This window comes from Chironomus tepperi, unplaced genomic scaffold, assembly GCF_022539635.2.
Source record: "Chironomus tepperi strain 1889 unplaced genomic scaffold, CSIRO-AGI_Ctep_v1 contig_219, whole genome shotgun sequence".
Lineage (NCBI taxonomy): Eukaryota > Metazoa > Arthropoda > Insecta > Diptera > Chironomidae > Chironomus > Chironomus tepperi.
Genome location: NW_027226341.1, coordinates 267,088 through 290,500, shown reverse-complemented (window position 1 = coordinate 290,500; position 23,413 = coordinate 267,088). Strand labels below are relative to the sequence as shown.

General features: G+C 26.2%; 2 protein-coding genes and 1 long non-coding RNA gene across 3 annotated transcripts; 2 read left to right on the top strand and 1 right to left on the bottom strand.

Moving 5' to 3' along the window:
* Positions 1-1,354: 1,354 nt before the first annotated feature.
* On the top strand, positions 1,355-4,049 carry fz4 (frizzled 4). Its single transcript, XM_070640631.1, has 5 exons — positions 1,355-2,138; positions 2,216-2,684; positions 2,745-2,917; positions 2,994-3,074; positions 3,132-4,049. The coding sequence occupies exons 1-5, from the start codon at positions 1,718-1,720 to the stop codon at positions 3,719-3,721; spliced, it is 1,734 nt and encodes a 577-aa protein (XP_070496732.1). The 5' UTR covers positions 1,355-1,717; the 3' UTR covers positions 3,722-4,049.
* A 158-nt stretch (positions 4,050-4,207) lies between these two features.
* LOC139090743 (uncharacterized) lies at positions 4,208-7,078 on the bottom strand. The gene is made up of 3 exons (XR_011544447.1): positions 6,820-7,078; positions 4,658-5,833; positions 4,208-4,404 (listed from the first exon to the last, which is right to left on the bottom strand). It is a non-coding gene; the product is annotated as an uncharacterized lncRNA (long non-coding RNA).
* A 9,500-nt stretch (positions 7,079-16,578) lies between these two features.
* On the top strand, positions 16,579-22,559 carry Drgx (Dorsal root ganglia homeobox). The gene is made up of 11 exons (XM_070640529.1): positions 16,579-16,881; positions 17,799-17,925; positions 18,011-18,102; positions 18,176-18,219; positions 18,279-18,336; positions 18,796-18,807; positions 18,874-18,960; positions 19,203-19,393; positions 19,472-19,606; positions 21,540-21,643; positions 22,087-22,559. The coding sequence occupies exons 2-11, from the start codon at positions 17,829-17,831 to the stop codon at positions 22,545-22,547; spliced, it is 1,281 nt and encodes a 426-aa protein (XP_070496630.1). The 5' UTR covers positions 16,579-16,881; positions 17,799-17,828; the 3' UTR covers positions 22,548-22,559.
* The last annotated feature ends 854 nt before the right edge of the window (positions 22,560-23,413 follow it).

Below are 23,413 nucleotides of genomic sequence, written 5' to 3'. Positions count from 1 at the left end.
GCTGTTTTTTTACTTTGCCAATCTGGTTTAGGTCACTGTATATTTTGGCGAAATTGTTCAGAAGCTACTTGCTGATTATATTTTTTGGAATTTATCATATTTCTAATTTACTTTTATTATTATAAGTATGTATAAAATGTTATGAAATTACATTTATTATATAGGACTCATAAAAAAATATTTGCATAAATTGTTATTTATGAAATTTAGAGCCAAAGTCTAAAAAGTAAGGAAAGAAAAATGATATAAATGTATGAAATATTGATTAAAATGTGATTTGTCAAAAATAATTGCTTATGTTTTTACTAATTAGTGTAAATATTCTTTTTTTATTTCAATAAATATATCGTTTTTTAAGATACAAAACAAGAGCATGTTTTTTAACAAATATATCATATTAGAAAACTGCACCGAAATTTATTTCGGGCAGAATTTATAGTACAGTTCAAAATATATCATTCGGGCTTACATGGGTATAAAAAATGGGAACATTTATTGAATCTCACTTTAAAACTTTAAACTTTTAAGATTAAAACAGAAAAATCTTATGAACAAATGGAGGCTTTTATATTTATAAATTAGGACGTATTTCGGTCCCTAATTATTGTATGATCGCCAGGACAAAAAAAATTTACCTCTCCTTTATAAATCATATGCTGTTTAAAGGGGAAAAACATTAAGCATTATCAAAGGAGTGTTTCTGATCCCTCCATAAACTGGAGGTCAACTGAGTGCAATGGTCTGGAGCACGATCACTCGTTAAGCAATCATTAGCCCCGAAACGCCCTAGCGCAGTTCTGGATCTCAATAATCTAAAGGGTTTTTTTTATTATATTGCATATTTAGAATTTATTTATTCCATTTATATAATATATTAGCAATGGCACTCAGATTTTACAAAATATATCGTTCTTAAGAGATCCACATAAAAACCTCTGAATCACGGCAGTTTTTTTCAATGCTATTTGGGAGCAATTATAATTAAAAGAAAAATTTATATTAAATAACGCATAGAACACAGAATATATTACTTTTGCAATTGAAACCAAAATTTAAAAAGTAGCAATAAATGATATAAAAAAAAATAAACCTAAATATTTTGTATGCATTAAAAAAATGCGCTCAATATTTAGGTTCAATATTGTTTATATTATTCAAAGGTGTAAAAAATATTTCATTTATACACACACTTTTTAAGAAAAGATCAGTACCTTTATAAGTATTTTCAGTGTATACCGAACAAGAGAAGATATAAATACGTTCGTATTTCTGGAGTTATACAAAGATAATTTTTTTCTCCACTTTAAGTAGTGTGCTAAGCTTACCTACATACGCACACTAGTAGTGTATTAATTCTTTCTACAAAACGGACATTATATCAGTTTTTAGCAAGTTATTCTTCCAAAAATAAAAGCAGTTTAATTATTTTGTCACGATGAAAGAAAACAAGCAAAGCTCTTTTTGAAAAATATGAAGTTCAAATAATTTAGAAGTATTAATTAGAGTGAAAATTCAATAACTTTGTCAAGAATTTTATGCAAGACATATTTGGTTAATTTTAAAGTATCAAGTGTATATGTGCACTCACATAGATGTAATTTAAAAAATTAAAGACAAATTTTAACTTTAATGTCTAAAGTGAATGAATTAAACAAAATGAGAGAAAATTTTGTGAATTAGTATTTTTAAATCCAAACATTATCTACAAATCTGAAAAATGAATATGAAACATATAAATTGTATCATTTATTTTGTGCTTTGTGGTATAAGTCGCACTGCTTCAAATCATTGTGAAACAATCAAAATCGAAATATGTAAAGGAATAGGCTATAATGAAACATCAATGCCCAATTTAGTTGGACATGAAATGCAATCGGATGTAGATTTAACTTTGCAAACCTTTTCTCCATTGATCAGTTATGGATGTAGTGCGCAGCTTAATTTTTTTCTGTGTTCTGCATATTTACCAATGTGCACAGTAAAAGTAAATAGTGTTATCGGACCATGCCGAAGCTTGTGTGAAGCTGTTCGTGCTAGATGCCATCCTGTTTTAAGTTCTTTTGGTTTTAGTTGGCCTAATAGCTTGGACTGCAACCGTTTTCCTAAAGACAATATGGAAGGATCAATGTGCATGGAAGGTACATGGCTTTTTTTATACTTGTTTATTTGAAAATTTTTTAAACGAGTTATTTTTGTGTAACTTTTTTCTGTTAAGGCCCAGGGGAAACTTCAACAATTTCTGTAGTTCCAAACAAAATTCAGCCGCTACAATCATCATGCAAATATTTGTATAAAGCTCACTTATATGTAAGGCTGAACAGAAATAATAGATGTACACCACTATGTGAAGCTGAAATTCTTTTTGATACAAATGAAAAACATATTGCTTGGTTGTGGATTGGATCTTGGAGCATTGCAGCAATCCTTATATCTATAATTGCATTGCTATGTTTGATATTATCTGATAGTAAAAGAGATAAAAATCTTTTACCCTTAGTAGTTAGTCACTGCTTAATAGGAGTTTCGTGGATTATTCGGATTTTAGCAGGAAGAAATAATACAAGTTGTGGTTATGACATGCAATTTCCAGGAACATCATTACTATTAAGTGATGGTTTATCTACATCTCCGTGCTCATGTACTTTTTTACTCCGATATTACTTTGGAATGTCCGCGTTAATATGGTATTTGAATATTATGCTTTTTGGCTTTTGAAGTATATTAACTTTTATTAATTTATATAGGATTACCATTCTATGTTACCGATGGAACTTAAATTTAAGATGTTATGTTAAAGAAACTCAAAATAGTGAAATGGTTCATAATACGTTTCTTCAAATCTGTGCCTATGGAATACCAGCAATTCAAACCATAATATCATTAGTCATACGACTCGTAGATGCTGATGAGCTTCTAGGTAAATTTATGTTTTCAATGAACAATCAAATTGGTATTTTATTTGTTTATTTATTTATTTTTTTTTCGTTGATTAGGTACATGCTATGTTGGAAATCAATCTGATAAAGCTTTGTTGTCTCTGATAGCCATTCCAATGTTAATTTTTTGGACAATTGGTTTGTTCTAAATACTTTTTAAAGGTGAACATAATATTTTATTTTTCTTCATTTTAGGATGCGGGTACCTACTAAGTGGCTATTTAACTTTAAAATCATACTCTAATTTGCAGTTGCCTGCACATTTGAATGGAATGGGTGCATTTTTGTTAATATACAATACTCTTACCGCACTTATATTACTTTCAATATTTTATATTTTTGGAAATAGAGAAAACTGGATTAATTTAATCGAAAAAATTAGTCAGAATCAGCAATTAAAAGCACCATTGTGGTTGTATATTTCTCATCCGTTTTTAGAATTACTCGCTGGAGTCCTTTCATCTGCTTGGGCAATAGGACCTAAATTAAGAATTGGATTTTGTCAGACGATCAAAACTAAACAACAAATTTATAAGCCACCTGTATCTGTACAATGCCAACACAATCCTTTTCATTCTGCTTCATATCAAACTATATGTCCACCGAATTCCGTGGTTTCTAATTCTTCAATAATATCAATGAATCTATTAACAAAAAGTTCTTTCATTAGAAAAAATCAGCCATATCACATAAATCCTCATTCTCATGGTCGGAGATCTCGGGTTTCATATAGGACATCTTCAATTCAATCAGCTAACCTTACAGCAAATGAAACAATTTTATAAAGATTATTGCCAGGCATATTGTACAAAGTTCAAAAACAGTTCTACCAGCAAATGCTACATTGTAAAAATATTGAAAACTGATGAAACATATTTTTTTCAAAAAAATATCCAAATTAATAGTTCAAAATTTATTTTATCATAAAAAAAATTGATTGTTAAATTATATGAATATATTGTTGGTAAAATTTAAACGCTAAAATCGTTGTCAACATTTTAAATAACAATTTATGTTTATGAAAAAATTAAAGAATCCTATTAACACTTTTGATTTAAATGTACTTATTTTAACTTATTAATAAATTGAATAAATTATTGATGGCTGTGAAATACTAAGTACTACTTAAAATTATATATAAATATAAATTATAGTTAAAATTTTAATTTTTTTAATAAAGATTTAAATTAATTTTGTGTAAATTTTTCTAAAGTTCATTTGTGTTAATATTTTTAAAAAACACTTTATTCAAAGATTATTAAAATTTAACAGAAAATGCATGTCTTAATTTTTTATCTTCGCGTACTTTAAAGCTGTGTTTTCAAAAATCTTTTTTTTTTAAGAAAAAAAGAATAAAAAAATCGTTGACTGACCTATTGATTCGAACCCGAGCTCTAAACGATGTCTGGTTGCTGAAATCTCAAGGTGAAGTACAATCAGAAGTCGAGTGTATCACATTTATTTTTCCCTACGATGAAAACTAGATTATTATCTTTGCTTGATTTCTAATATGGTGATTATGTTTTCTCGAAATTCCGATCCCGATAAATTTTCTGGATCGAGATTGAAATTTTCGAGATTTCCCGGGGTAATTTACTTTTTTTTAAAAAAAAAAAATTTATTCATTATATCATATTCACACCAAATTTTTAATTTGGTTGAATATGTTGCTTTTGGTTTTTTGAAATTCCGGTTTTTGTAATTTCCTGCTTCAGACTTACAGAATTGACAAATATTTTCAATGGTGGAAAGTCTGTGCCTGAAAATTTCAATCCAACAGTGAATCCAACAGTGCATCTTGATTAGTTGTTCCAGTGCGGAGAAATCGCAAAAAAAAAACACTTTCTGCTATTTAGTTAGTTAGTTAATCAGCCAGATATCTCTCTTCAATCTCAATACTAAGACTTCGGGTTTTTTGCATCTGGTAGGGAATGGGCATGGCCAGAGCTGTATTGTTTTTGGAGTCATAAGATGCTTCCACCGAGGCACACGATGCAAATAACTGTCATTTTTTGCAAAATTATAGCCGATTATTCCAAAACACATGTCGAAAAAAACGCGGACTCGCTTCGCTCGTAAAGTAAACTATTAAATAACGTCTTATCTTAGCCCGGCTCGTATAGTAATCTACATTAGTACTGTAATCTACCAAAGTCGGGCGAAGCTCCTCAACATTAGAAACGGAAATTATATCAAAATATGTTGCCGTGAGAAGAAAAATAGTTCGAGCGAAGCTTGAACTAAATTAGTTCGAACGTAGATCGGACTTGATTGAGCGAAGCTCACAAATTTTTGCGTCCTGAACGGAGTGAAACGAGTGAAGGCGTAAGTAATCATTATTTATCACATTTATTTGATAAATCGATTATTTTGTTCAACTTGTTTTTTTTTAATTCTTACTTTTCTGTACAGTTTTCTGATCCACGTATGGTGTGAATATTCCATGAAGCGTGATCCACTTCATTACTAGTTCTTATCTTAATTATGAACAGTTTGGATAAATTTTAAGGATTCAGGCTTATCGCCTTTAGTCACTTAGTTTTTGATTTTATTTTGAAATTGTTTTGCTTTAATTTATGTTATGCTTTATTCGGAGTTTAGCAATGCAAGACTAGCAACTTTCCGACGTAGTCCTCAATAGAGGGCATTTTTGCTTCTGTATGTAGATCCGATATCCTTTCATATCTTGTTTTGTTGAGAACAATTCTCAAGAATTTGTTTTGTAGTACTTGTAGTTTTTGTAGATGGGTTTTTGCCATCCCTTCAAATGCTGGACAGCCGTATGTGAAGATGGGTCTCACGGCTAGCTTGTAGATGAGAAGTTTTTTTAATTTACCACTGTCGGGAAGTTTTTTGAACATCTTAAAAGCGATTATCGATAAATTAACATAATTAAGCTGATGTCAAAATGAAATGAAAATTAAAAAAAATATATAGGGTAAAAAATATAATTTCTTGCGTTATATAATTTCTTGCGCGAACAAATTCACTAAAAAAAATTTTTTTTTCTGACATGAAATTTTTAAATGCTTATACCTCCTTAACGATAAACTCTGCTGACACCAAAATCGGTTAAAAAATACGAATTTCGTGAATTTTCAGATTCCGTGAGAAAAATATTTTTAGGATGCTCCATTGCTTCAAAAAACGATCATTTATACTGAATATAATTTCTTGCGCAAAAAAATATAATTTCTTGCGCAATTTTGGACAAGTAGGCGATTAATTTTGACGGCACAAAACATCAATTTTCTGATTATTTACCCTCTTTTACGACGCTGTCTTCCTTCCAAACAGTTTTAGGATGCTTCTTGATCATTTTAAAATATTTCTGAGGTTGAAAATGCGAAAAAATTATCACAACAAAATTTTTTTGTGATAGCCTACTTGTCCAAAATTGCACACGAAAATTTCAAAATTTTGTTTTGGTAATTTTTTCGCGTTTTCAACCTCTGAAATATTTTTAAAATAATCCAATACCATCCTCAAACCATTTGGAAACAAAACAACGTCAGAAAGGAGGATAAATCGTCCGAAAATTGAAGTTTTGTGTCGTGAAAATCAATCGCCTACTTGTCCAAAATTGCGCAAGAAATTATATATTTTTGCGCAAGAAATTATATTTTTTGCGCAAGAAATTATATTCAGTATAAATGATCGATTTTTGAAGCAATGGAGCATCCAAAAAATATTTTTCTTACGAAATCTGAAAATTCACTGATTTCGTATTTTTTTTAAACAATGTTTTGTAAAATTCATGCTTCCGTTCAAAAGTTATGAGCATTTGAAAATTTCAACTGCATTTTGCGCAAGAAATTATATTTTTTACCCTAAACATTTTTTAATTATTTTTTTAAAATTGAAATTAAAATGTAAAATTTACCTAAAAATTAAAATTTTCAATTCCGATTCCGACTATTGAAATTTTTGGGATCCCGGGATATTTTGGGATTTCGGGATTTCCCGATTATCTGATTCTGTATCATCCGTTTATAGTTAAATATGTGAAAGTTATTTTTGGGAAAATCTGAGCAATAAAAAAATCACATAAAAAATAAAAGAAATTGCTTAATGACAAGATCTAAATGGGTTCAAATGAAAAGCAAAACCTTTACTATGATTGGGATTGGCATATGAATTTGGGATTTATTGATTAATTTTCTTCAAAAAAAATTAGTTTCAAATTGTTTTTTGAAAAAATTTAAAAAATTAATTTAAATCGTAATGATTTTTTAAATTTTATATGTATCCAGTTTTTATAATTTTATTAAAATATTTATGATTTATAAAATGTTTATGTGTCAGTTTCTTAATTAGCTATATAGACGTATCTAAAATTATGCTTTTATTTTATGTCAGCATAGTATCATTTAACGTAAATTTATTATAAAGAAATTTTTATTACACAAGTACTCTGCATCATGCAGTTTCTATAAAGATTTCGCTTGAATAAAGAGCCATTATAAAATTTCCAACAATTATGGAAAGGAAAGGATTTTCCCCCTTTTTCAATTTTAATTTTAAATTACTTTAGTCCTTTTCTCCATGATGAGACATAATTTCTTTCATTTTTGCATGAGATTTGCTTCTAACCAAGACTTGCCATTAATTCAAAATTGAATTTTTAATGGATTAATTTAACATTTTTTTTTACATTTACCCAGTTTATATTTAGTATAAAGCTGTCCACAAGTATCAAATGTCATATTAAGTCATTCAGAATGACACCTGACTTGGTTAAAATGCTTTCTGAGCTTTTCATGCATACTATGAATTATAAATTTCAAAACAAAAACTAAAATTCTAATAGGTAATGGAATCTTAAAATCCCAAGAAATATCAACATGAGATTCTTTTTATAGTAGTGAAAATGAAACCTTATTACTAATGAGCAACAATAAATGAAACTTGTCTAGAATAACAAAAGAAGTAAACATTTGCAAACATTGTTAAGGTCTAAGAGGGTGTTAGCAATCTAGATGAGATTTATAACATTTCATTATGTAGAACATAAGAAATATATTGCTTCAGTTAAACGTTGCAAATTGAATCTTAATTGGAGAAACTGAGTGTAATGAATGAATAAAAAGAGGAATTAGGAAATGGAATTAATTACCGAGACCATTAAACAGTGTATGTGTAAAGAGGAAAAAACCATTTCTATGATTCTATATATGTAAAAGATTAATTCATTTAAAGCATATATGTGTAAATTGTATACTTATATACATAGACTTATTTTTATAAACATGTAAACATCTAGAATATTTCCACGTTAAGTATTAAGCGAAAATCATTAAAGAATCATTTAGGCTGCTCTCTTGTATAGATCATTCATGTTGCTTTTGATTTTCAAATGAACAGTAATTTTTTTAAAATTTTCCAAATAAGTTCAATATTTCTATAGTTATTCTTTCTGTCATGTCGATACTCTTAAAAATTTTCACAGATTTTATTATTATAATGTTGAAAATTTCTTATAAATTTCAATAGAAGCCAAGTTTTATAAGCACGTTGTAAGTTAATGAAACTCTAAATTTTATATTATGAAACTTGAAGTAACATGATATAATTTAATAGTACAATTTAGCAAAATTCAAAAAAAAAATATTTTTTTAAAAATGGTTTATCAATTATAGTAAATTATGTAACAAACTAAAATTTTGCAAATTGTTCAAAAATAAATAAATTTTAAATGTTTAAAACAAGTCAGTTTTAGATTATTATTTAAATAAATTTAGAACCGAATCTAATTAAAATAGATAGTTTTGACTTCTATACATAAAAATCATTTCGAAAAAATTTCAGTGATTTGCAACCGCAGTGTTCACAAATTCGGAAATTAACTAAAGTGCGATTTTGGAAAATTGTGGTTTTTCAGAAACCCTAAAATAGATAAGTAAAACAGGTTTTACTTTCCTCTACATGTCTATTATTTTGATAAAATTGAATATAAACTTATATATAAAGGCATAAAACTAAATTGAAAAATTTTATTAGTTTGATTCGTATAGTCTAAGAAAATGATTTTTAACCTCAGACTACGCTACTGAAAAGAAATTTTTACTGAAATCACATCATTATATTTAAGATATCCTTACTATTGTTTCATATTATGTGTGTTCATCCGTTCATTCAAATAAGAACAATCATTTATTTTCATAGAAGTTATTACAAATGATTTGTGAGTTAGAATTAAAAAAGTTATGTTGCTTATATATTTAGTATTACTTTATTAATGATAATAAATTTGTTTTCCTTTATTTGAATAATTGCATGAATCAAATTGCTATTAAGTGAAATATGTATTCTCGTCCATTATATATGCCTTTATTAAATATATGTATAACTCTATATATGTCGATATTAGATATATGTATTAAAAAAAAACTTTTGTATTGTTTTGAGCATACCGAAGGAGAAGTTTTAAATGCGCAATCGCTCAAAAGTAGGAGAAAAGAGAAGAAAAAAAATCCACCAATCGAAAGAGGATAGAAAATTTATGCATTTTTTACTACTACAAATATAACGATATATTTAAGAGAAAATAATCTATATCAAATTGCTTTTTAGATGATTGGATTTGAGCAAAATGAAGAGAAATATTGTAAAAAGAATTTTTTTACTTCCTCAAAAATCCCTTTTTCTTCCTTTCCTGAGAATACTATATTAAAGAAAAAAAATCATATAATTACGATAATGGAATGGAAATAAAATGAAATAATTTTTTTAAATTGCTTTAACCATAACGTTAAAAATTCATTAAAAACGAGATTTTACAACGAAAATATTCCTTAAGTCTGCTTTGTTTTCTCTTTTTAATGAATAAAACGAATAAACATAATAATTGTCATCAGCCAGAAAATACTGTTAATTGATTCAATCAATAAATTGAGAACAGCAAGACACTTCATAAAAGATTTATTTTATTAAAAGCAATTTATGTTGATGATTATTAATCAAAATTCATTTAAAAAAGAATATACATTATTAATAAATTGATTGAATTTGAATTAAAATGCATGATGAAAATTAATTTAAAATATCATGAAACAAATAAAAATACGGGTAACGATTTAAAAGAAAATTAAATATTTTAAATTTTATTTTTGAATTCTCATACATCAAAAGTGAGTGTTAAAGAATAATTTCAGAACACCACAACTAACACCCGCTTCATTTTACCCTTTATTAAGAAACCAAAAAAAAATTAACTATAATTTTTACATGTGTCAAAATAAACCCTCCGAATAATAATAATACTAATTTTCTCTTTCATTGAATGTAATTGAAATTATAACATTTTGTGAAAAGTGCACTTATCTTGAGGGGATGATTTGATGTTATTCATTTGGGATATTTATGCTTAAAGATTTTTTAGACTTTATTTCATTTTGTTTAACGATCCGTGCAATACTTATTTATTGTTGATATGTTGACTTTTTCTTATTTTTTAAATATGTATAGATTCTTTTAAAATCAAATATGCTGTAGGCATTCGAAAAGAGTTAGGATTCACCCAAAAGCTAAATTCATGAAACCATGTTTTGTAATTGAGCATTACCAGATTCATTGTATGAGTCGATAACTCGCTTTATTTTTTCAAGAAGAGACACACATGTTTAGTGTGTCGTCATATTTTTCACTACACACTTGAAATTTTGTGGCAAAAAGAAGATTAAAAAAAGATTTACAGTTGTTAATAACACTTGTAGGAAATTTAAAACAGTATTTTTGAAAGTTTCCTTCTTTATTAAAATATTTTAAAATATTTTTTTGATCGAATAAATGGAATCGCAAGAACTCGAGAGAATAAATCTGTATTTCTAAGGTAAATGAAATACTCTCATAAGTAAATTGAATAATAAACCATTTATTTAGTGCATACTTGAAAAACAAACAGAAATCCGCAAAGCTATTTTTAAGTATATTTTTATAGAGTTGAAGAATAGATTTTTTTGAACAACATACTCTAAGAATAAATGTCTTTAGAAAACATTTGAGATTTTTATCAACAATAAAAAACATGAGTGTTTTTCTCTCCTTACCCGTGATATTTTACACAAATTTTATGCATACAGTTTTTTCATTCCATTTTTACTTAGTCTTTTTCTGAATCAAGTTATAAAGTAGTTGTATTTTACATTAAATTGAATCACACATTGCAAATACGGAGTTGTTTTATATTTTAAATAAAAAGCTAGAATAAAAAAATAAAAGGAAGTAAGATGCAATTTAAACCGGAAGAGCAAATAAAGTTTAATGCAAAAATTAGATATCTTAATGATAAAATGTGTAAAAAAATTTAGCAGTCATACATGAGTTTTGTTTGAAGCTATATATCAATCTCAAAAAGCGTCAAAAAAAAAATAAAATTAACTTAATTGTATTTAATAGAATGATTAAGAACGCAAGTGCTCAAGATGATTTCGTTTATTGTTTTGTGTGGGAGATAGACGAGTGTTCATACTTAATAAAATTATTTGATATGAATATGAAAACAAAATTTTATAAATTGAACTTAATTGAATTAAAGAACATTCTAAGACAACAGATCTATTAATTTAATGTTCTCATTCAAGGCTTAATTGAATAAATTAATATCATATGTTTGCAAAAGTTGACAAAATATCTGAGAATAAATTTTTATGCTTTGTTGCCTAAATAATTTGATTTGTGAAAATCTTTAAATTTTCATTTATGTAATCTAATTCGTGTGAAATAATTTACATTAGTAAAGTAATTTTTATTAGTTAACATGATAAATTTTAATCATCGTTGAAAGTTTTTAAATTTTATCGTATTTCGTATAAAATTATACGTAAAATGTAATGTAAAAACAGAGTTGGAGTAAAGTCCACAGAATGCTTTCTGCAAAACGATAACTCTAACTTAGTTGATCGCATTCATGCAAATTATTATGCAAATATTACAAAAAATTACTTATTGAATTTATTTTAAAATGCTTATTCATTGGGTTTCGATTATCGGTATATTCGTCCACGCTTTTATTTTATCCTTCTTTAGCAAATTTTAAAAATGTCTGAGACTGGAATAAAAACATTATTCTTTACTATTCCGTTTTCACGTAAAGTTCTTTTAATTCAATGGTTAGTATACGAACTATCAATGCTGAAAACTAAAAATCACTTTTAAATGTCAATTTTATTATTAATTCGAAAGTAATTTGAAACAAAATTAAATAAAATAAAAAAATTGATTTTATTTTACATAAAGGTAAATATATACTTTAAAACTGGTCTAAAACTAAATTTTATTGTTTTAATCACTCAAGGCAAATTTATGCAAAATAAACGTCTAAAAGAACTATATCCAATGTTTTGTACATTTAAGTCAAATTAGGCTATTTGAGATTCAATTATTATTTATGTACACACAGACACAAAAAAAATATATTAAATGAATAAATTATGAGCTCTCTTGTGACGAAAACATAAGAGAATATCGAAATTTTATTAAATTGGTTAAAAATTCCTAAAGAATTGAAATTGTCACATTGGGTTTTAATAAAAATTTAAATTCAATTATCTGTGATTTACAGGTAAAATAAAAAAATGAAAATTTCAATTCAATCATGAATGATTCAATATATCAATTTCAATAAATTCGTAGTTTGAAAGCATTCTATATGCTGTTGAAATGACTCTGTCATCTCAATTATGCATTTGAATAGGCATTCTCATGACAAAATGAAACGATCATATATGATTATTATACTCAAACAATATACATGAGGGGATTGAAAAATATTTTATTGTGTAAATTTAATAAATTTGCATCCGCTTTTATATACTTTTTGATATCATTATCAAATAAAGCGAGTAATTTAATTCTTGGTATATTTTTTTAGTTTTCAATATATAAATACATACGGCTGTGCGTGTATGTGCAAACACTTTTTCAAATATCAAATTTATGTTAAATAAAAATGCGTACATTCAAATAAAATACTTTATTAAATAAAGAGTAATTGAAACAATTGAAACAAAAAATTAGATCATTGTTTTCGTGACATGTTATGTAAGGTCAGAAAATAATTTCTTATTATCTGCAATAATATAAGAGCGTAAGAATTATTTTTAATTTTTTAAGTTCCATTTCAGATGTGTGATTAACAAAATTAATTAACAAATATAATCGATATGATTTTAAAAATGAAACCACAAACTTATTTAAAAAGCAAATTGCAATAATAAATTCATAAATGACATAATTAAAAATATTGTGTAATTCACCATACTTTCAGCATATATACCACATTTTAATTAAAATGAAAACATCCTCAAATTAAGTCATTAGTTAAATTGGTTTTTTATGAACCATCTGTGCTTTTTAATTCTTTCTGTATGCATACATATTTTATTTACAGCTATATATTTGAATTAAAAACTCTAACAAATGAAATTTTCTCTTTACTTTTTCAAAAATGAAAAAGCGCAATAAATTTCCCTTCCGAAACATAAAAAATGAAGAAGAAACAAACAAAGCTCAGGTGCTGATTTTTTTTTTGTTATGGATATTATGTAACTTTTCATTACAATATAATTAATATTTTTCTCGTACTAATTTCTGAACACTGTTAAAAAGCTATGAATAGAATGTAATTGTCCATATTTGCAACATAATTGTAATGTTCATTTAAAATTTTATGAATATTTTATTCAGTTAATCTCATATATATCAATCATCTATGTGAGATTTTATCACTATACGTAGCAGAATTGTTCGAAAATTTATTGGATACTCTTCATCTTTCTCACTTGCTCAAAATGATGCATAAAGAGAAAAGAGGAAATTTTAAAAATTGGATTTTCGAAGTATATCAACCAAAGCTTTTTGTGGCATGACTCGTAAAGCATTATATGTGAATAAATCCTGGTAAAATCGGTATGGAATTTGGTCATCAAAACGAAAAATTGAAAATTGAAAATGAAGTTTGGTACTAAATCAAATTTCTAATTCGTTCAATTTGACCACGTCCTATTAATTGTGTAAATTTCAATCTACAATATTAAAAAGCAATAGAACCATTTGCTTTTTTTCCTATTATTTTTTTGAATTTTTTTATTCATGAATTTTAATTTAAAATATGAACCAAATATGAACCGAAAATTTAATACCTTTATTTTTATAAATTTTAAATCTTCATAGCTTTAGAGGAAAAAAATACACATTTCTGTTACATTCCAAGTAATGGATAGGATAATACGATTACATTAAATTTTTCTTATTTTCCAAAATGTTCATAAATTTATTACGCGCGGATTTCGAGTTCTTGTCCCTTGGTATTTCAAAAGTGTCGGATTTCAATAATACAAATGAAATGAATTTATGTGCAGAAGTATATGTGTGTGGGAAAGATTTTATATTCTTTTAAAGGAGAGGAAAATTTAATAACTTTTCTAATTTATACCAATCTAATTTAATTTGATGCTGCCTAACACATTTTGTAACTCGTAATATTATATTTTATTGCAAAAATATAAATACTTTAAATCTACTTTTTCACCAAAGATCAAATGTTAATCTTTATAATATATTTTGTGTAAATATATAAAGTAATGTTTTGTGTAATCAATAAAGAGTGTCTGCCTTTCTGTACACTTTTTGGAGGGAAATTGGCGTTATTTTGATCAAAAATGCGCTAATAAGCGTCATTTTTATTTTATTTTTTTTTTTTTCAAAAATGTGTTAAAAATACCTAGCATGTACTTAATACCTAATATTTATTTTGATTGATTAAATTAAATTTAGCAAATCAAAAATTTTTTAGCTCGGGTGTTAGCCAAGTGGTTATAGCGTCGGACTTCCGTTCTAACGACCCAGGTTCAATCCCAGGGAAAGCCTAATTGGATTTGGATATTTTTTGCATTTCTAGTCACACCAACTTGGTTTGTGTGATTCGCGACCCACAAATTGTGGGTAGGTATGGTGTATTGATATACCCTGGGTCATGCAACATGCAGAGTTAGGGAAAACAAAAACGTCGATTTGACAAAAACCGTCATCACGACAAATCTCCGTCTTATATAAAGTTAGCCGAGTTATCAAAAAATTAAGAATTAATCATCAACTGGATGTTAACTTGCTATTAACTAGTTATAATATATTTTTGTCCACTCGATACAACAACTGTATTGTTTTAATATGAAAAAGGGTAAATTAATTTTCCGTTTTGAAATTTAAACTATGATTGGAATCGCCCTGTAGTATTTTCTAAGTTTCTTAAAATCCCTATCAAATTAAAAAAAAAAATGTATCTTAAAGAAGTTTTCATTTTTAAAAGTTTCAAATTCTTCAGTAGTTTTTTGTTTGGAAACACTTAGTAAATGAAACTTTTGAGTAGACACCCTTGACGGACACATACACTAATTAACATAATTACAAAGGAATTTTCTTTATTTCAGAATATGGTAAATAAAGACTAAGAGTTATTAGAAAACTTTAATTATTATAAAATTCATGGGAAATATTTCATGGGATTTTCAATAAATAGTCTTTTTTCCGCTTTTGTTAATGAAATCAGAAATTCTAGAATCTAGATTAAGCTTCTTAAAATGTATGTGTTTATAGCGTTTTTATAAATATACAACTCCTTCAATACTGTTTCCAACTTGGAAGCTTCATGATTTTTTAATGAAATTAATTAACATCTAATCAAATATTTATTTAATGAATTAATACATTTTAATTAAATTTTTCAAGAAATTAACAAATACATACTCTAAAATTTTCATTTGAATGAAACTTTTAAAACAAAAAATTACCATATACACATAATTCTTGTATAATCTTTATTACGTGTATTCAACTGTAAATACAAATGTGTGTTGAACTCATGTTACATTAGCAAGTATTTAAAAACGTATTCTAAATAATTTAAAAATATAATGAATATTGTGTTGACAGAAGACTTATAACGATTGTTTCAAATTGCAATTATTTTAAAGTACATTAACAATCGCCTAAGGCTATGTAAGCGATGATGATTATGGTTTCATTCATTATTTTATTTCCATTTTCTTCTTATAATAAAACGAACAAGAGGGAGTCCTTTTTAATACACATAACCTCTTATAAATTAGTATAAACATTATTATTTTCCAATGAACAATGATCTTTTATACATTTAATAAATCTATTTAATAATATTTGTATAATTTTCAATATATTCAAACGGCTATTAAGTTATTATCCTGACTATTGTTCAATGAATTATTGAAGGAATAAAAACAATGATTCACTGTGAGTTAAACTACGCGACATAAATATTTTCAAGATAATAAATGTTCAAAATTACAGCCATGCCAAAATATAGTAAAATAAAGACTGTACCACGATCAAACTGAGATATAAGTTGAGTGAATGAAATTGTATAGAATGCATAGGACAAAACAATAATATCAGCAATAATTTTTAAGGGGAAAAGAGGCGTTAACACAAAACATGTGAGCACGAGTAAGAATGTATATATGTGCGCATCTTCTCTTTAGTATTCGGTAAAAAGGATTTAATGAGAATCTGGCCAGCTACATAAGTATTATAATTTTCGTATAGTGAGAGTTATATTAAATGAATTTTGTGGATCGCATTTTACTCAGATTTTTCTTTAATATTATTTTTTAATAATATCATTATGCAATATGTATTATATTATAAGTTGATAGCTGTGTGTGATGTTGATTCGATCTAATTGATAATTGCTGACGAAAACATAGCATTTATTCAGTTGCGAAACAAGCGTGGAGCATTGAAGACGTAAAATACATAAATGTGTTACAAAAAATATCAGAATTGACTCTATTGGATTATTACTATATCAAAATAAAATAAATATATTTATTTAATAATAATCAGTTTTTTCAAATCATAAGCGAGATTTTCTCGCATTTTTAAATTCACAATTTTCACGGAAGGAAATAAGGTAAAATTATTATCATAAAATAGTTAAATGCAAAACATATCATAGCAAAAAAAAACTAATAATAATGACTCTAGCAATAATGTTTTTAAATAAATACCTAAAAGTGAATATATATTGGTTTTTTTTTTTTTTTGAATAAAATAAATAAATAAACTGTGCTCATGTTTGAAGAAAAACTCAAAAAAATATTATTGTGCTTTCCGACGGTATAAATAAAAAAAAAAGTTAAATACAATAAAGTTGTTAAAAAGTTAAAGAATGAATCAAAGAAGAAAAAAATTGAATCAAATTTTACAGGTCGATACAATATAATTAAGAGTATACTGTTAAAAAATATTATATATCATATGTGCATATACATCTAAGTTTCTGAAGATATAAAAATATGGAATTCATCATATACAATAGATTTTGGCATCAGTTTAAAAAAGGATCTATATTATCCAATTTTTTTGTTGTATTTTATAAAACAAGACATATAAAACAACGAATAGCATTCTTACATTTAGAAAAAACCGTCGCAAAAGTCAAAGGATGAAAGTTTATAATATATATTGAAATATTGTGAATCTAAAAAAGCTAATGTAAATTTTTAATGCAAGTCATCTTTTATTAATGTACAACGTTTTAAACAAGTGTTTGTTCAAGTGAATATTGTGATGAAACATTTAATTAAAATAATGCTACAACATTGATATTTGTGTATTAAATTAAATTTACACAAATGTTTTACTAAATAAGAATTTTTTGTGAAAAACAAAATACAATGAGTTCTGTTTCTGATCAAATCCATAAAAATTTTATAAAACTTAAAAATTAATAAATTTAAATCAAAATTGTTTAACTCGAGGATATTCAAAACGAAATTAATAATTTTTTTTTTTTTTTTAAAAAAAATAAATATGAATATTCTATAGATACCTCCCGCTTCAGTGCCGGGACGAGGAATGTTTTGCTATCATTGTCCACCTGCACTTCATACTTCTAATGGAACACAGCAAAGATTGCCAACTTTAGAATATCCTTTTGCTCCTACTCATCCATGTAATATTTTAATGAATTAAAATTATTTACTGTATAATTTATTGTTAGCTTTTTAAAAAATAATTAAATCATATTATTGCGACAGATACAAGCTATTCATATCATCCAGCAATACATGATGAAACGTTCGTTCGAAGAAAGCAAAGAAGAAATAGAACAACATTTACATTGCAGCAGGTATTGATTAAAAATATTTTTTTTTTGTAAAAAAAAAATCACCAAGTTATTGCTTAATATAATTTTTTTAAAGCTCGAAGAATTGGAAACTGCATTTGCACAAACTCACTATCCAGAGTAAGAAATTGATGTTTTGAAAAAGTTTTCCTTTTTAAAAAAGTTATATTTTCCATTAGCGTATTCACAAGAGAAGATTTGGCGATGAAAATAAATTTAACGGAAGCAAGAGTGCAGGTAATTTTGTTTTTTTGTCTAATCTAGATGATTGCAAATTTATATTATTTATTTTAAAGGTTAAAGATTAAAAACTTATAAAAATACTTTATTGTCTATCAAATATATTTTTACTTCAAATTACCTTATTAAATTTGATGCTGCATTAAGTGAATTGGTGAAGATCCCCTCTTAACATATTTTAAATGACTCATGAATTTTTAATAATACTTTTCGCGTACATGAAAGAGCATGAATTTTTCTTCAAAACGCATTACTTAAACAAATTTGGTTTGTCCTCATACTCCCTTTCAAATAAATTGAATTAAATTTTTCTTATATCTTTTTTAGTCTATGAATATTTTATAACCAAATAATTATGTAAAAGCGCGAATAATAACATTCCCAAATATTAAGTTTAATAGTTTATGTTCTTTACAAAATTTTAATGTTCTAATTTTTGTCTTTTCTTTTCAAAAGGTTTGGTTTCAAGTAAGTGATTAATAAAATATAATAATGTTAGAATCTATTCATTAAAAAACAAATATCGTTTGACAGAATCGACGAGCGAAATGGCGAAAATCAGAGCGTCTTAAGGAAGATCAACGAAAGCGTGATGATAGTGAAAATTTAGGCTCAGACAAAGTAAGTTTTTATTTTAATACTGTTTTATATGTTTATTGACAAAATATTATGATTTGATCTGGTTTCTGAATAAATAAAAGTCAATATTAATTCTAAAATTGCATTTGATTTAAAAACCACCAGATTTATTCTTGCAATATTCTGATTTAACTAACTCTCAATTAGTCAATAATCAATTAATAGAAATAAAAGAATAAGGATATTCCATTTTTACAAATGATTTAATAAATTACTTTCATTAGCATGATGTAGATAGTAGAGATTCAATATCTCCAAACGTGGGAGGTGATATGGATGACGATGATGAGCAAAGTTCTAGTGCAACAGCCACAAGTCCAAGAAACGAAATAGATATCGATCGTTCAACTTCAGCAAACCAAGTGCAATCGAATTCTTCGACTAGTGTTAATGGAACACCATCCCCACAATTAAGGTTTATTAATTTTTTATCAAATTTAGCTAATTTAATTTAATATTTGGTAAAAAAAATTATGTATTTTAATTTTTATAGACAACATTCTTCTTCTAGTCCTGCCCTATCAGATTCACCAATAGAAGTTGGAGATCCTCTTCCCAAAAATATAACAAAGTCAAATCAAATGAACTCAAATAATATACAGAGCCATATTTTTGGTAATTTTGATAGGTATGTAACATTTTATTTTATTTTTTATTTTTTTTTTTTTTTTAATCGAAAGAAAAGTTCAAAAAAAAGAAGTATAAACACTGATTTTAAAAAAATACGTTTAAACCAAATTTTATAAATCGAGTTTTCACAATCCAAAGTTGCTTAAGTTTTAGATTCTAATTTTGAAAGATTCGATCAGTATGAAATTTCTAACAGAGTTTTCATCTACATATTTACAACCAAAGCCATCTATCACAAATAAGTTTTGGAAAGACTCATTTTGTCTTTCTCTATAAAAACCTAAAACCTATCATTACCTTTGCAGTGTCAACAAAAAGATGGAGTTTTTTAAAGAGTATTTCTATCTAATCTATGTAAAAATTTATGAAAACATAAAAAAAATTAAATAGGTCAAGTGCTAATAGCAGAGACTTTCAAGAAGTTACTCAAGAAAAAGATGAAGCCTAGATAGTATTGCTGGACTTAGGCAGACAATATTGCCTATACTAATCTATTATTATACCTTTGCAATTGAATTGTCTTCCACAAAGGAGGCTTCACAATAGCTGTCATTAATTATTCTGTTTGTTTGTTGGTACAATTAAGTAAAAAAAATATATTAATCTCAACAGTTTAGACCTTTATCAAGGGCCCTGTTTATAAAAAAGCAAAAATAATCATTTTATTAATTTTTCCCGTCATGCTTAACGGCGATTTCTATAGTCCTACCAGGTTATCAAATTTTGAGAGATATATATGGATCTATCACAAAAAGTAAGCAAATCTTATGCCTTAAATGAAGTAAATTTCTCATAAATCTTTAAAAGGAAATCCGGCAATTCCAGTACGATTTTAATATAATATTTATTATTTAAAGGAAATTACTGAAAAAAAAAACAATCTCTAATGTCTCAATAAATGTTATTTCTGTAGTGCTTATATCGCAAACATATCATCTGATAATTGTTTTCCATAATTATTTTTAAATCAAGCACGTGTTGACTCTCGTATCATCATTATAAAATATTTACAAACAGTGATTTTGTCAAAAAGAATAGCTGTTAACAATGTAAACGGATAAAGAACCATTAAGTAAACGATTGTTAATTGTTTGACAACATATGGGGTTGGAATGTTAAATTTTTATTGTTTGTGTACAAGCAATTACAAGGGATGATGCCATTAAAATTATTCAATATAAAAAATATATGTAATCAGCATCAGCAGACATGCTGTGATTAAGAATTATTTTATTCACCAATTTGCAGTATTTTCCATTATTGCCACATTACAAAGCATTTTATTGTGTTCATAAAGGAATACAAAAATTATATAAATGAAAAATAAGTATATTGATTCAAGATGAAATCCTATTTAGTTTATAAATTATTCATGAGCACTCAAAGAAAGGCATTGAAGATATGAAAAATTAAGATGTATCATGCATTAAAGCATTAAAAGGCAATTTCATAGCAATTGTTTTGCTACGCCCTCAATTTATTGTGATACATACATAACAAATTGTGAAAAGAACATTTATAGAGACCACTTTTTTATGCAAATAATCATTGAAGAAAAAGAAGTACTAAAATATTGTAAACCAAAGTATTCGAACATCACAGGGGTTGAAGTTTTTGTTAAAAAATTATGATGAATTGTTAAAAAATCTGAACATAAGTTTGCTACTATTGTGGCAATGTTACAACAAAGAATAGATTTTTTCCAATTTACCCTCTATAGCAACACTTCCATTGAGAGACTAGTAAATAAATTTTGGTTTCGTATCATTAATAGTTTCCCCCTAATAGCTTTAATATTAGTTGATATTTTTATTTAGAATCATTAAAAATCTCGTGTGGTCAGGAAGTCATCTCCGAAGAAAATCATTTATTGACTAAATTTATTGATTTTATTTTTACTTTTTACTTTTTATTTTTAAATGCTAATAAAGCAACTTTCGACATTTGGATAATGGGCAGCCACCGTTATTTCTGCCACCTCATTTAGCTGGTTTAAGTTCACAATTTACACCACCGTTATTTTCAAATTTAAAAGGTAAGCAATACTAACACAAAAGAGATATGTTTTCTAAAAACGCACCTTCAGCTATATATATATATAGTTGGTATACTGGAGTATATATATATATATATATACTCGACCTGGAAAAAAATTCTACGTCAGTAACGGATAGATTACTCGAATATTTCAATTATTCTATATGATTTTATATTTTTATCCTATAGAACTCGCCAAGACACACAATTTGGTACCAAATTTAAAGACTTTCCATGCTTGGTTCCTTTGTTAGAGTCATTTATATTACCGTTACTGACGAAGATTATGAAAATTATGAATAACCGTTATTGAAATTTTCGACCAGGCCGGTATTTATGTTTTTGGCGTTTTATTTTATAATTCCTCATTTTTTCTAAGTAATCTCAATTTGTTATTTATTTATATATTTTTAATGTTATTGCATTTTTTTTATAACGCAGCAAATTCTTGTTCATCAATGTTATTGGAACAAAACTTATCGCATGCAGCAAACAATTCACTTGAAACAACAATTTGTAATTCCTTGGGCACTGATGCAAGAACCACGTCTGTGGCTGAGTTAAGAAGAAAAGCTCAAGAACATTCAGCAGCACTACTTCATAGTCTGCATGCAGTTGCAGGATTGTCTTTACATACTGGATTACCAATCCATTTTCCACCTATTTCCTTACATCATGCCTTAACAAGCCGATCGATAAAAAATTGTCACTTTCCATCTGAGTATACAAACGAAATTTCATTTCAAAATAATAGTGGAAGTATTATATCAAATAACAATAATAATAGTAATAATAATAATATTAACAATAATAATAATAACAATAGTAATAATAATAATAATAATGTAAGTAAAATAGAACAAGTAGAGAAAAATGAAAAAAGCGAAAATATTAGTAACTGAATGATAATTAACTTACCTATGCTAACCATATTTTGGAATATCTAAAACTTCTATAAAATGATATGATTTTAACTTTAACAAATTGAAGTTTAATTAAATATTTTGAACATTTGCAATTAATATAAAAAAACTTTTTTGTGAATATCAATAATTATAAGCTTTATTTTCAATTGATAAACAATGAAAAACTTTAAATATTGTTTATTATATGATTGATTATGACAAATAAACAAACTAACAATTTTGAAATTCTATACTTTTAAGTAATTACAAATTAAAGATAACTTTTATTGTTTTTGTAGTTTTCTGTATATTTCACAATTTTAATCAGAGTAAAATAAACCAATTATCAATTTATTCAGTCAAATAAAATATTGATATTAACTTAATTAACTTTTAACTTTAAAGGACACAGCATAGTAGGAAATATAATTTTCAATAATTTTTATTTTTTTTTTATTTTATTTTGAATCAAGCTCAATTGGCCGGTATCTCTAAAATAGATTATCCTTGAATTTGGATTATGTACTTTCGTTTTCCAAGTATATCTCGGAGTGTTTGAGATCAGAATGATTTAAAATCAAAATTATTCAAGTAACAGACGTTGTTGTTCATTATATCTATAGTATTCTGTTAAATTTCGACCACAATTCGAAAAAAAGCTCGAAAAGCCAATGATAGCAAAATACAATCAAAAATCCAACCGGCATACATTGAAATGTTGATCCATGATTTCAAAAATGCGCTAAAAATGTTAGATTCAGTTTTTTATAAACGTTGTATTTTTTATTAATTTTTTTTCATGAATACAAATAATTCAATTTTAAAAGACCAAGCTACAGGCTTTTACAACTTAATTTTGTTTT

Bases quoted from the DNA above. Each gene is read 5' to 3' on its own strand.
- Drgx (XM_070640529.1), top strand. From the start codon at position 17,829: ATGTTTTGCTATCATTGTCCACCTGCACTTCATACTTCTAATGGAACA. The intron at 18,103-18,175 runs GTATTGATTAAA...ATTTTTTTAAAG, and splicing joins CAACATTTACATTGCAGCAG to CTCGAAGAATTGGAAACTGC. The intron at 19,607-21,539 runs GTATGTAACATT...ATGCTAATAAAG, and splicing joins ATTTTTGGTAATTTTGATAG to CAACTTTCGACATTTGGATA.
- fz4 (XM_070640631.1), top strand. From the start codon at position 1,718: ATGAATATGAAACATATAAATTGTATCATTTATTTTGTGCTTTGTGGT. The intron at 2,139-2,215 runs GTACATGGCTTT...TTTTCTGTTAAG, and splicing joins AGGATCAATGTGCATGGAAG to GCCCAGGGGAAACTTCAACA. The intron at 2,918-2,993 runs GTAAATTTATGT...TTCGTTGATTAG, and splicing joins AGATGCTGATGAGCTTCTAG to GTACATGCTATGTTGGAAAT.